Source organism: Amblyraja radiata, chromosome 45 (assembly GCF_010909765.2).
Source record: "Amblyraja radiata isolate CabotCenter1 chromosome 45, sAmbRad1.1.pri, whole genome shotgun sequence".
Classification (NCBI taxonomy): domain Eukaryota; kingdom Metazoa; phylum Chordata; class Chondrichthyes; order Rajiformes; family Rajidae; genus Amblyraja; species Amblyraja radiata.
This window is the reverse complement of record NC_046000.1, coordinates 1,218,923-1,233,801: the sequence shown is the minus strand read 5'-3', so window position 1 is coordinate 1,233,801 and position 14,879 is coordinate 1,218,923. Positions and strand designations below refer to the sequence as shown.

General features: G+C 47.3%; 2 protein-coding genes across 2 annotated transcripts; both read right to left on the bottom strand.

The window, feature by feature from the left end:
* Positions 1 to 2,716: 2,716 nt before the first annotated feature.
* LOC116968542 (histone H2A-like) lies at positions 2,717 to 3,374 on the bottom strand. The gene has a single exon (XM_033015310.1). It carries the CDS (start codon positions 3,331 to 3,333, stop codon positions 2,941 to 2,943), a length of 393 nt encoding a protein of 130 aa, XP_032871201.1. The 5' UTR covers positions 3,334 to 3,374; the 3' UTR covers positions 2,717 to 2,940.
* A 3,787-nt stretch (positions 3,375 to 7,161) lies between these two features.
* Positions 7,162 to 7,942, bottom strand: LOC116968501 (histone H1-like). The gene has a single exon (XM_033015269.1). It carries the CDS (start codon positions 7,908 to 7,910, stop codon positions 7,260 to 7,262), a length of 651 nt encoding a protein of 216 aa, XP_032871160.1. The 5' UTR covers positions 7,911 to 7,942; the 3' UTR covers positions 7,162 to 7,259.
* Between the last annotated feature and the right edge of the window lie 6,937 nt (positions 7,943 to 14,879).

Below are 14,879 nucleotides of genomic sequence, written 5' to 3'. Positions count from 1 at the left end.
GTTACCCCTCATCCCAGGCAACAATCTCCCCTGGTGAATCTCCCCTGCGTATTCCAGTTCCTCCTGTAGTCTGATGACCAGAACAGCACATAATGATTCCAACTCCATACACAGGAGGGAGGGATTACACTAGATTGGCAGGGGGGTGGGATCTCATGCAGGACAGAGGCACAGGAGAGGCTATAGTTTGGTATGGATGGTGGTGTGGGAAAGGTTAATGGACAGAATAGGCAAAAGTCTGGAGAGCGAGGAAGGAGGGTTGGTTTAAACTGCAGGTATTTTAATGCAAGGGGCTTGACGGGTAAGGCAGGTGAGCTTAGGGCGTGGATACGTACGAGCGACTGGGACGTTGGAGCCATAACTGAAACCAGGTTGAGGGAGGGGCAGGACTGGTAGCTCAATGTTGCGGGGTACAGGAACTTCAGGAGAGACGGATGAGGAAAAAAGAGTTGGGGGAGTTGCATTGTTGGTTAAGGAGGATGTCACAGTTGTGTTCAGAGGTGACATTATGGACATTTTGTCTAGTGAGGCTATATGGATGGAGCTGAGGAACAAGAAAGGGATGATCACCATGTTGGGGGTGTATTACTGACCCTCAAATAGTCAACGGGAATTAGAAGAACATATGTGCCGGGCAGCTGGGATCAAGTGCATCCTTGTAAGAGTTTCGGGAACTAAAAACTCTGTATTTACCAAGGAGAAAGACAGTAGGACGGAGGAAATTGGAGCAGTCACTGGAAGTGTCATGAGAGCAGTCAGGGTTACTGTCAATAGACAATAGGTGCAGGAGTAGGCCATTCAGCCCTTCGAGCCAGCACCGCCATTCAATGTGATCATGGCTGATCATCCCTAATCAGTACCCCGTTCCTGCCTTCTCCCCATATCCCCTGACTGATATCTTTAAGAGCCCTATCTAGCTCTCTATTGAAAGTATCCAGAGAACCGATCTCCACCGCCCTCTGAGGCAGACAATTCCACACTCACAACTCTCTGTGTGAAGAAGTGTTTCCTCGTCTACGTTCTAAATGGCTTACTCCTTATTCTTAAACTATGGCCCCTGGTTCTGGACATCCCCAACATCAGGAACATGTTTCCTGCCTCTAGCGTGTCCAAACAGTTAATAATCGTATATGTTTCAATAAGATCCCCTCTCACCCTACTAAACTCCAGAGTATACAAGCCCAGCCGCTCCCTTCTCTCAGCCTATGACAGTCCCGCCATCCCAGCAATTAACCTTGTAAACCTACGCTGCACTCCCTCAATAGCAATAATGTATTTCCTCAAATTAGGGGACCAAAACTGCACACAATACTCCAGGTAATGTCGAGGAAGTACTGAAGGTACTGTTGTGTTTGAAAGTAGACAAATCTCCGAGGCCTGATCAGATATAGTCGAGGACATTGCAGGAAACTAGAGAGGAAATTGCGGGAGGCCCAGTTGAAATGTATGAGTCGTACTTAAATACAGGAGAGGTACCAGAGGATTGGAGGGTGGCAAGTGTTGTGCCTCTTTTCAAGAATAACAGCAGTGAAAATGCTCGGAACTCTAGGCCAGTGAGCTTAACATCTGTAGTTGGTAAATTACTGGAGAGTATTCTGAGGTATAGGATATACAGGCATTTGGATGGGCAAGGGCTGATCAGGGACAGTCAGCATGGTTTTGTACGTGAGAGGTCGTGTCTCACAAATATGATTGATTTTTTTGAAGACGTGAGCAAAAAGGTTGATGAAGGCTGAGCTGAAGATGTTGTGTACATGGTCTTTAGTAAGGCATTCGAAAAAGGTGGTAGGCTTCTCTGGAAGGTTAGATCTATAGGGATCCAAGGAGAGATAGCTGAACGGATAGCACATTGGCTCCATGGAAGGAAGCAGAGGGTGATTGTGGAAGGTTGCTTCCCAGCATGGAGGCCTGTGACTAGTGGTGTGCCACAGGGTTCGGTGCTGGGCTCGTTACTGTTTGTCATCTACATCAATGATTTGGATGAGAACATACAGGGCAAGATTAGCAAGTTTGCTGATGATCGATTGGCCAGGTGGGCAGAGGAATGGTTGATGGAATTTAATACAGAGAAGTGTGAGGTGTTGCATTTTGGGAGTCGAACAAAGGCAGGACCTACACAGTAAATGGTAAGCCTCTGGGTAGTGTTGTAGACCAGAGGGATCTCGGAGTACAAGTGCATGGTTCCTTGAAGGTCGAGTTGCAGGTAGATAAGGTGGTCAAAAAGGCTTTTGGCACTTTGGCCTTCATCAGTCAGAGTATTGAGCACTTGGCGTTGTAACATAGATTACTGTAGATTAAATGTTAACTCTCTGCGGATTGATAGTCTGGAACTGTCGGCCTTTCTGAAATTCCCCAGTTCCCCACTCGGGCCCCATTGAACCCGTTGGGAGAGAACATGATACTGGCTGAAGAAATGTCTCCACCTGAAACGTCACCCGTTTCTACGATCCAGAGATGCTACCTGTCCCGTTGAGTTACTCCAGCATTTTGTGTCTATCTTCGATGTAAACCAGCATATGTTGTGCCTTCCTACATTAATTCCGTAAAATGTGTAAATTGTCCGTAGTGAGTGTAGGCTTGTGTTAGTGTACGGGGATCACTGGTCAGCGTGGAATCGCCAGGCCGAATGGCCTGTTTCTGCGCTGTATCTCTGAACTAAACATGTAATTGGCGAACATGAGAATGGGGGACAGTGGAGGAACCCGGACAGTAGTGGATCGTTGTTTGCTGTAGATGATGGTTTTATTCATGAGGACGTAACGGGGAGTGAGAGTTAGCCCGGGTGGTTTATAACAAGACGCGCGAGTGGAGGCGCGTCCACACAAGACATACGAAGCGGTCCTCTGAACAGAAATACCCAGCCGGTGCTCAGCCCTTTGATAGACACTGTAGGTGGCTCTGAAAAGAGCCTTTGGGTCGTTAGATTGAGGTTTCTCTGATCTACTTGCTCTTGGTGCCAGAGGCTGCGCTGGTTTTCTTGGGCAACAGCACGGCCTGGATATTGGGCAGCACCCCGCCTTGAGCGATGGTCACCCCTCCCAGCAGCTTGTTGAGCTCCTCGTCGTTGCGGACGGCCAGTTGCAGGTGCCTGGGGATGATGCGACTCTTCTTGTTGTCCCGGGCCGCGTTGCCGGCCAGCTCGAGGATTTCAGCCGTCAGATACTCGAGCACAGCAGCCAGATAGACCGGGGCTCCTGCACCCACCCGCTCACCATAGTTGCCCTTTCTCAGGAGCCGATGAACACGACCCACCGGGAACTGCAGTCCGGCCCGGGACGAGCGTGATTTAGGCTTAGCCTTGGCTTTGCCGCCGGTTTTCCCTCGTCCAGTCATTTCCACCAACTTCTACGCACAAAGAATGAGGAAATCCTCCCGCACTCGCCCTTCTTGTAGTTTCTAGAGGAATGCGGTGGAGCGCTTCCCATTGGTGGCGCAGTGCTTCATCTCATTGGTGATTTCAAATAGGCCAATCGTACAGCTGCCTCTTTCTCCAATGAGCAGACAACAACCGGAGATGCGCGGAAAATAACCGCCTGGCCCCAAAATAACAGGTTTGAAAAGCCCGCCCAAAAAGAAAATGTATTTTCAGGCAAAAAAATAAAAATAATGACACATATGTGTGTGATACTGGATCCCCGCATCCCAATTATTCTATCCTAACCCACAAACAAAACACACCCAATGTGAATTAATTACATGAGAGATTCTTAAGAATGCATTCTTACCATTTTAAGCTGCTAATTTATGGGTACAAACACTATTCATAGAACATGTTAGAGATGTTAGAGTGGGCAGGAATGTACTCGCATGTAGATTATACCGTGGTTTGGACGGCTAATTTGATCAAATTACACAGGGAATAGATCGGGTCTCCTGTGCAGGGAAGAGATTTTTTTTTAAGTTTCCCCCTCGCCCCACATATACACAGTTAAAAACACGAACAACTACATTTAACTAGACAAAAAATAAAAAAAAGACATAAGACAGTAGGGGCCGCTGCAACAGGTGAGTCGCGCCGCCCGCCGATCATTATGGAGATGGTGTAACTCAGTGTCTGTGGAAGGACTGATCAGCGACTGAGGTGCGAGCGTGGAAAATGCGTAATAAAGGCGTTTGTTGTCCTTGAACCCGGAGCGCGTGAGAAAAGGGGGCGCAGAGCGAACAGGGGCTGGTCGTGTACACACCATTATGAGCCGTGTTGGCATTTACATCGAAACCAGTTACACTTGAATGACTGAAGTCAGCACTCAGCAGCAGTCTCTGCGGCATGAATTCAGATAAAAGCCCGCAGAAAGAAGAGAACATTGATGTAAAAGGACATTAGAAAGCCACAGCTCTTTCTTCTGCCGGATTAGTGGCTCTTAAAAGAGCCGTTTGATGTTGGTGGAGAGGTGAAGTTTAGGCGCGCTCCCCGCGGATGCGGCGGGCCAGCTGGATGTCTTTGGGCATGATGGTGACTCGCTTGGCGTGGATTGCGCACAGGTTGGTGTCCTCAAAGAGCCCCACCAGGTAAGCCTCGCTGGCCTCCTGCAGAGCCATGACGGCCGAGCTCTGGAAGCGCAGGTCTGTCTTGAAGTCCTGAGCGATCTCCCGCACCAGGCGCTGGAAGGGCAGTTTGCGGATGAGCAACTCTGTGGATTTCTGGTAGCGCCGGATCTCCCTCAGAGCCACGGTGCCGGGCCTGTAGCGATGAGGCTTCTTCACTCCGCCCGTGGCCGGAGCGCTCTTCCGCGCCGCTTTGGTCGCCAGCTGTTTGCGAGGAGCTTTCCCTCCGGTCGATTTGCGCGCTGTCTGCTTGGTCCGGGCCATTCTCCTTCAACAGTGGGAGCACAGTGTGAAATACAGGGACTGAATGACGGAGCCGGCTCTGGGACCCGCTTTTAAAGCGTTGGTGAAGGGCCGGCCTACAGCCTCTGAATGGATGGAGCAGAGATGTCACTCACGGTGTCCCATCCCTGCGAGTGGCTGCAGGTTTGTCAGCACCAGGCGGCTGTTTCAGAAGGTCTGAGGGGGGCCGGCCGGGTGGGGTGGGGGAAGCTCGGCCAACCAGAGAGCACGGACTGCAGTATCATTGGTTGTGGGTTGAATTTCAAATTGAATTCAGTTTCTGTCAACTTAATATCAAATCCACTTTAACTTCTCGCTTAAATCATGACTGAATATGCGGCGCGGATTTACAGACCGGATCCCTGTGCAGACGGAATTCAGCTCTGCTCGTGACTGGAAATAAGCGACTGTTACCCAGGGAACGGTTTGGAGTCGACCCTCCTGTTGCTGCATTAATCATGAGGTATATCGGTAAAAGGGAAACTTGACATCGCCTTGACTTGTTTATGATCTTTTACTGTCGGCTATGCATTCTAATGACCGCGGTGATCAAGCTAAAATCTGTTATATTCAGTGGTGGAATAACTAGTTTAATAAAACACATTTCTATCTGCATCTACTCTAATTCCCTAGTCTCTGCTCTTTCTGTGAGGTTGTGGGCGGCTCTTAAAAGAGCCTTTGTTTTGTGTTGGAATAAAGGGGGTACTTATTTAGCCACCGAACCCGTAGAGTTCGGCCCTGTCGTTTCAGAGCTTACACCACATCCCTGGCAGTGACCGTCTTGCGCTTGGCGTGCTCGGTGTAGGTGACCGCGTCCCTGATCACATTCTCCAGGAAAACCTTCAACACCCCGCGGGTCTCCTCGTAGATCAGACCCGAGATCCGCTTGACCCCATCAAGCCGAGCCAGGCGGCGAATAGCTGGCTTGGTGATGCCCTGGATGTTATCGCGAAGCACTTTGCGGTGCGCTTTGCTCCGCCTTTGCCTAATCCTTTGCCTCCTTTCCCTTGACCGGACATGTGAGATATATTGTTTGTGCTCACATTCACTACTCAGAGACTAAATCGTGGAAACAAGAAATGCTTTATTTGCGAGTCTGCAGAATCGGGTGCCTCCAAGTTGAGACACCCCGAGCAAAGGAAAAACGTCTATTTTTATACAATTCAGTATACAGTCTTTATTGATCGGACTACTCCCCTTCTGACCCCTTCCAATCAGGGTACCGAGGTTCACAATCTTCCAACCCTCCCCTCCGTTCGTCATCAATCATTCCCTCTCCTCCCACATCATACATCGCATGTACATTTAAATTAGGTTCTTTGTCATGAGGGGCGTAAAGTTAATATTCATTTAACTTATTAAACATGCGCAGTATCTGTTGGCCTAACCTATTTAATTGCCTTTGACCTAAAGAATAGCTGCTGTGTTGTCAGCTACATTCCTTACCTCATCTTGTTATGGGACAATGTTATCAACAGCTCTGAAGGTCTGACTGTTTGTTCGAATTACAAGGTTGGTGATTCCAACCACTCGGCCCATCACTGTGGTGGTGGTTTAATCATCTTATCCCTCACAGGACATGATCCAGACCCAGTCTGAAGAAGGCTTCGGCCCGAAACGTCGCCTATTTCCTTCGCTCCATAGATGCTGCTGCACCCGCTGAGTTTCCCCAGCAATTTTGTGTACCTTCGATATTCCAGCATCTGCAGTTCCCTTTTGAACATGATGCTGTTTCACTCGAGTCGCTGCTCAGAGATAATCCAACTGGTGCTGTCTCTTTTTATACGCAGCGCCCGACCTGCCCGAGATACGCAGAGAGTGAGAGACGGGGAGAGGAGGAGACAAAGTGACAGACAGCTTCCTCTCATATTCCAGCTCCACGCCCCAGATTCCTGAAAACATTTTTCAAACGGTTTGCCCACAAACCACCCGAAATTTAGCGCTCCGGCCAAACTTTCAGACAGACATTCCGTGGTAAAAGTCAGTCAGTGATATTACCGCTGTCAAATTAAATTGTCTCCTTCCGGTTCATCCTCGGAGCCCGTTCCCTCTGCCGATATCGCCCACCCCACAGCTTTTAACACGGATGATCTGGCAATATTACTGAGTTGATGCATGGGCTCTGAGGCGGGGATTTTGTCAGTGTTATTGTCTCACTGACAAGGAAACGGCTTTGAACTCAGCTTGAAGCCAAACGTATGCCCAGTCCGAGTGAGGTTTAGCCCGGTTATACCATTTAGTTGTATTCCATACACTGGATACCGGGGGGAGGGGTGGGGGGTGCAGCGAATTACAAGGAACCCCCGGTAATTTAAACGAGTCGCCACTGGCACTGAGCTTGTCTTGTGTCTGGATCAGCTCTTTCCTGAGAGATGTGGGTGGCTCTGAGAAGAGCCGTTGGGTTCAGGTCTTTACAATGTGCGCTTTATAATTCACTTTTTGGTCACTGCCTTCTTGGGTTTCGCCGATTTGGTCTTCGCCTGGCCTTTTACCGGCTTCTTGGCCGCCTTCGCCTTTTTGACTACGGCCTTTTTTTGTTTTTTCGGCGCCGCCTTCTTGGGCGATGATTTCTTCGCCGCCATTTGTTTAAGCGCTGGTTTCTTGGCCACAACTTTCTTGGAGGGAGATTTCGATGATCGTTTCGTGGTAGATTTTTTTGCCAGTAATTTCTTGGTCGTGGTTTTCCTGGTCGTTGATTTCTTGTTCTTGGAGGTTTTGGCTGCTGGAACCGCTTTCTTTGCCGACTTCACGGCGCCTTCTCCCTGACCGGTCTTGAAAGAACCAGAGGCGCCCACGCCCTTGATCTGAACCAGGGAACCGTTTACTAATTTCCTCTTGACGCCCGTCTTGATCAGGTGGCGGCATTTCTCCACATCCACACCCTTGGCGGCCAGTCCCTTCTTTATCGCATAGAAAGACATCCCTCGGCGATCGTGGCAATCCGCCACAATATTGTCGATCTGGTCGCCCAGCTTCGGACCGGCTGCCTTCTTCCGGGCGGGCGCCTTCTTCTTCTTGGGAGCCTTGGTTTGGGCGGCGGGAACGGCTTGAGGAGCCGCTTCGGCGGCTGCGGTCTCGGTCATGTCGGTGACTCTGCACAAACTCTCTCTGGCACTCAGGACTGAGTGAGAAATGAAGCGAGAGGCGGCGGCACAGCGCAACTTAAAGGCAGCGAGCGGACGGGGCGGTGACATTTTGCTCTCAGATCACGGCCCCTTCGCCTCGCTGTGTTTCTCTGTCCTCAAAAACTCTCCGATTCCAATAAAAATCAGATAGCTCGGAGACCTAAACTGGTCTCGGTACATCTCTGAGACCGGAATGTTTATTGTCCAGTAGATTTGATAGGAATTAAAGGCAGCGCTTTCCATTTCGCCCGGTTTCACTGCTGCACTGAGGGCGTTCTCTGCCCCGATCGCTCACATGCTCGCTGCTTATCGTCAGAAATATCGAAACCAACGTAAACTATCCGGTTAATTCCAACTTCAGGACTGAGCTGGGAAGTGGGGCGATCGCGTGCCACTGATAGCTTTACATTTTTCACCAGAGGGGCTGGGAAATCCGGCAAAGTGTTCGGACCCACAAACACATTGACATCAGCCTGAGCCGCCCGCCCCTTCAACACACTCTCTGACACAATGTTCACGTCTGCACATTCACAGCTCAGACAGGTGGCCCGTTGCACAGTTCCCAGGGTGGAATTACCTCGACGATCGACCCGTGCTGTGGATTCTCGGGGGTTACGTGTAGTTTCCCAGCTCAGTAACTGTTAAACTCGCTGACTCCGCCGCTCCTCAGAGTCTCTGATCCCTGGAATCGGATTCGTCTCTTTCATACATGAGCGACCCAGTATTTTAAACAGCCCAACACCCGACACAGACTCCAGTTGCGGTATCAACTCACTGTATGTCTGAAATATAATGTATTTACTTGTTTTTTATTAAACTGATATAATTATGGTCACTGGCTCCCCACTGACACTTCAGTCACTTGGTCTGCCTGATTTACCAATAGGAGGCCCAGGGTCGCCTCCTCTCTGTCAGGCCCTTCCACATATTACTTGAGAAATCGTTGCTGGACGCATTTAACAAATTCCATCCCGTCCACATAGACTCGAATCTATGGCAGACCCAGTCAGTGTAACGGAAGTTGAAATCACCTACCTGTTATACATACAGCCTTCTGCAACCCCACTCCCTTACAACAGGTAACCTGTTAATGACTGGTGTACCATGACACCCAGGTCTCGTTGCAACTCCCCCTTTCCTAATCGGCCACCATTCGGATAATAACCTGAATACATCAGGTAACCTGTTAAGTTCACTAATTCTGTCTGCGTCTGCATGCGAGTTATTACAAATCATGCAACATGACCCTAAGATCTCTGAACCTCAGGCCTTTGTCATCTCTTGGTTTTTGGAGTAGATTTATTATTGTCAAATGTAGCAATGTACAGTGACAAAGTTATTTTGCATGTAATGCTGGGAGATCGTTCACTCATACAATACATTAGTGCAAAAATAAAATTAAGTGCAAGGGGCCACACCGAGGTGAATTGGAAGATTGGAAACATATGAAAGGTGTCAACAGTCTGATAACAGCAGGCAAATAGCTGTTCTTGAATCTGTTGGTACTTGATTTGAAACTGGCATATTTTCTACCTGACAGCAGAAGAGAGGAAATAGAATGACCAGGTTGTGAGTGGTCCTTGGATTATGTTGGGTGCTTTCCTGAGGTAGCATGAGCTGTAGATTAAGTTGATGGAGCAGGCTGGTTTGTGTTGGACTGGACCGTTTCCACAACTCTGTGTATTTTTTGCGATACCGGACAGACCAGCAAGCTATGATGCTGCTGGATAAATGATTTCTATAGTGGTGCATAAGTAGAAATTGATAGTCACTGGAGAGCTGCTAAAATGCTTTGTTATTCTGAAGAAGTAGAGGCGCTGGTGTGGCACCTTAGCCCTAGTAACAATGTGGTTGTACCAGGACAAATAGTTGGTGATATGTTTGGAGAATCTGCTTCTTTTCCCCCACCAAATATGATCATTTTATATTCAGATGGACAGAGTCATCCAGCCAATAAATGGAGCCTTTGGCCCACCACATTCATGCTGATCTTTTTGCCCATGTATATTAATCCCATTTGCTAGCATTGGGACTTCACCTTTTATGCCTTACTTAGTTATCCATCTGTCTAAAGGTCTCTTAAACACGGTGACTGTATCCGAGTCCACCTTCTCTGGCACATGATTCAGACATCAATCAACCCCTGTGTAAAAAAACCCTTCAGATTTCCTTTAAAACGCATACTGGAATCAGCCCCGGAGCTAGACCGAGCCCACCGCACGCTAGCAGCCAAACCAAGCCCTGGTGGGAAACCCAGAGCAGTTGTGGTTTGCTTCCATAGATTCCAGACCCGCGAGTTGGTGGTGCGTGAGGCTCGGAGGCAGAGGGGTAAGCTGAAGTACAAAGATATCCCGATTCACATTTTTGAAGATTACTGTCCCGAGGTAGTTGAACAACGTTCTGCATATCGAGACGTCATGAAGGAGCTGTACAACCTGGGTCTCAAACCCTCCCTTCATTATCCGGCCAAGCTGTTCATCATGGCCGGGGAGGGAAAGAGGCGACGGTTAACATCTCCCGAGGACGCTCAGGCTTTCATTTCATCTTACCGTCGAAGCAGACCGGGACCCACAGATGACTGACTCTGCTCGGTACGTTTACATCCGAATGGCACAGGGATCCAGTTAATCTACGGTTACATTATGGGTTACATTATGGGCTAACTTTAGCTTGACTGCCCTTAGCAATTAGCCACTGCTAGCGCTCGGCCTTGCTGTTATATCAATGACTATGTCTTACCAACTTTTCCTTTTAATGTTTATGTGTAATCATACTTGAAAGGCTCTTCCCCTGTACATGCTATAAAATAGGGCTAAAGGGACCCACATTGTGGTTCGTGATTTGATCTCTGCCTTCTTGCTTTTAGCAGCTGGCCAGCATTTGAATGGTTTGTTTACACTAGTCTTAATAGCGGACTGTCTGGGGCTGATAAGAACTCATTATAGTCAAGGCTGCGTTACACCAATTAGCTCTTACAGCGTTTTTGTTTAACAAAACTTAATTGATGTTCTTCTGCCCTGCGCCTTAATCCAAGAATCCAGTTTGCCACTTGTTAATCTCTCTAATGCTAACTCTTTCTTTATACCTTACCAACTTTAAATTATACTATGTTATACCAAAGGAAGCTATTCCTGTTTCACTTATACGTTGGCTTACTTATTTAGTATCACTATTTTGTTAATTTGTCTTGTTGTATTATTACTATCATCACTACTATTATTACCATTAGTGTTAGCAATGTCATTGGTAGTACAACTACCAAGGCTATTATTTTAACTTTGTATCTATTCATTTAGGTTTACTTCACTTTATTTCTATTTCTATTTTCTATTGTCCATTTCTCAAATTATTATTATCATTGTTATCATTATTATAGTTATATTCATTTTATGTTACTTTACTGATATTGAGCGACTTTGTTGCATTGGGATGTGGAAATATTGGGAGTTAAGATCGGACTACTCCATGCGGATGCGAGGACAACGTACCTTGGTGCAATGGGCACTCAAGGTTCGGTTGGGACATTGGGGACCTCAGGTCCGGGGACTCAGGTTTGAAAGATGGTTAAGTGATATGTGTCACGACCGTTTGTTGTGTGTGTACGTGTGTATGTATTTTTTTTTGTTTTGTTTTTTTTCTTTTCCCCTTTTACCACCCACACCCCCACTATCAGCAGCTGGCTTCGATGCGCTCTTCCATTTCAATCTGCAGTATTACAGAGCTCTGCCCACTCGTTTGGATATAGCTAAATATGGCCAACACAAACGACACTCTTAGATTTGTCTCGTGGAACGTGAGGGGAGTGGGGGGTCCTACTAAGACTGATAAGATCTTGGCCCACTTGCAATACCTTAAGGGCGATATATTTTTTATTCAAGAGACACACCTTCGCAACAGAGAGGTAACACGGCTTAAGAGAGGCTGGATTAGCCACTTATTTCATTCAAAATTTAATTATAGGGCTAGGGGTACTGCTATCCTGATTCGTAAAAACGTTATGTTCGAACCACAGAAAACGGTGGAGGACCCTGCTGGCTGCTTTGTCATGGTCTCTGGCAAACTGCAAGACACACCTGTCATATTGGCCAGTATTTACGGCCCCAACTGGGATGACAGCTCATTTGTAACCAAATTTTTTACATCTCTCCCTAACATTGAAAATTACCACATCATTGTGGGTGGAGATTTTAATCTGGTCCAAGACCCTATACTGGACAGATCTTCGAACAAAGCCTCCACTTTAACTAAATCAGGTAGGACTTTGCATGCTTTTACCAAACAACTTGGGCTCACTGACCCATGGAGACATACATTTCCCACGACTAAATTATTTTCAGTTTTTTCCCACGTGCACCGTACCTATACCCGTATAGACTTCTGACCTAATTTTTATAAAGAACGCTTTAGGTTACAAATAGACTTTGACCTCATGTCTACCAATAAAGCCAAGTTACGACTGCTTAAATCTAGGCAACACTTTTTTGAATCTGGGGATAAAGCTGAGAAGCTTTTGGCCCATCAGGCCAGAACTGAGGCGACTTCACGGCTAATTCCAGCCATTAGATCCAGCTTAGGGGAGATTCATACCGATCCTCTTAGAATTAATGAAGCATTTGCTAAATTTTACGCTGAGCTATACGCTTCCGATTGTCCTCCCACTGCAGGTGACATGCTCAGTAGTATGACGTTTCCCCGAATTGACGATGAAGCCACGAAAGTCTTGGGTTGTCCCATAACTGTCACTGAGGTCCAAGCAGCCATCACATCGCTGCAAAGCGGAAAGTCGCCCGGCCTGACGGCTTCACTGTAGAATATTACAAAGCTTTCTCTGCTCTCCTCGCACGTCCTGAGAGATATGTACAATGAGGCGTTTTTACATCGTCGCCTACCGCCCACCTTGTCGTTGGCTACTATCTCCCTAATTCTTAAAAAGGAGAAAGATCCTCTGCTTTGTAGTAGCTATAGACCAATTTCACTCTTGAATGTTGACCTCAAAATCCTCTCTAAAGTTCTTGCGCTCCGTCTTCAACAAGTGATGCCCTTTATTATCTCATTAGATCAAACAGGGTTTATGCCAGGCCGACAGTCCTCCCACAATACTAGGCGTCTCCTTAACATCATCCATTCACCAAGTAGTGAGACCCCGGAGATAGTGGTCTCCCTCGACGCCGAAAAAGCTTTCGACAGGGTCGAGTGGAAGTACCTATACGAGGCGATGGACAGGTTTGGCCTCGGCAATAGTTTCATTCATTGGGTCAGTCTATTATACTCATCCCCGGTGGCCTCAGTACAAACAAACGACACACTGTCGCCCCACTTCCCCCTTCGGAGAGGTACCAGGCAGGGTTGCCCGTTATCACCACTTCTGTTTGCTGTCGCGATAGAACCCTTGGCGGTCTGGTTACGCTCAGAGAAGGGCTTTAAAGGTATTACACGGTTTGACACAATTCATAAAGTATCATTGTATGCGGATGACCTGCTCCTGTACATCTCGAATCCAGTCAGCTCTCTCCCTGTGATTATGAATATTTTAGAACGGTTTGGGGTGTACTCTGGTTATAAAGTTAACTACCAAAAAAGTGAATTATTACCGATTAACTCATTGGCTAAGCAGCTCCCTCACTCTTTAACCTCATTCAAATGGGCGGAGGACGGATTTCGCTACCTCGGCGTTTTTATCACAATACCTATATTTGATATGTTCCGCACAAACTTCCTGCCTCTGGTTGAGAAAGCTGAAAGAGACTTTGACCGCTGGTCAGTCTTACCGTTATCCCTCGTGGCCCGGATAAATCTGGTCAAGATGGTCGTCCTACCCAAATTCCTGTACCTTTTCCAGCATGTTCCTATATTTATCACTAAATCTTTTTTTGATAAATTAGAAAGGAGAATATCTAAATTTTTATGGGGTAGCAAACCGGCCAAAATTCGAAAGACGCTACTACAGTCTCCTAAGAGTGACGGCGGTATGGCACTTCCTGACTTTAGGCGATACTACTGGGCTGCTAACTTGCAAAAAATCCTGTACTGGATGAATGATGATTGCGACCACCTACCGACCTGGGTACACATGGAAAAGGCGAGTTCACATCTCCCGTTGCGGTCTGTCCTATGCTCTCAACTCCCCCTTTCTATAACATCTGTGGGTGCAGGCCCAATTGCGTCCCTCTCGCTCAAGATATGGAGTCAATTTAGGAAAAACTTTGGTTTACAAGGCCCTTCCATCTTGACCCCACTGCTTAAAAATCACATCTTTAATCCTTCAAGTACAGACTCCGCATTAAAAACCTGGCATAGTAATGGCATCAGTAGTATCAAAAACCTATTCAAGGATGGTATTTTTTCGTCTTTTGCGGAGCTTTCGTACAACTATAGCCTCCCAAACTCCCACCTTTTTCGTTTTTTCCAGATTAGGAATTTTGTGAAGAAGATATTCCCCCATTTCCCAAATCGTCCCCCTGAAACCCTGACCGATTCCATCCTAGCTCTAGATCCCAGCCGGAAGAAATGCATCTCTTTTTTGTACAACTTGTTAGGGTCGGGTATATTGAAACCTCATACCTCATTAAAAGCTGCGTGGGAGGGCGAGCTGAATATGAAACTAACAGACCAGCAATGGGACTCTGCCTTGGATTTGATCCATTCTTCCTCCATATGTGCCCGTCATGGCCTAATCCAATGCAAAGTCCTTCACAAAGTCCACTACACAAACGCAAGATTATCTAGAATATACCCCGCTGTTAAAGACACCTGCAACAGATGCAATCAATCCCCTGCCAACCATAGTCATATGTTTTGGTCTTGCCCTAAGCTAGCAACCTTTTGGAGGAGTGCTTTCGACGTGCTAAGCAGAGCCTATGGCCAGACTATTCCTCCAAACCCACTGTCAGCTATTTTTGGTATTCCCCCCAACACCAACCTCTCTGT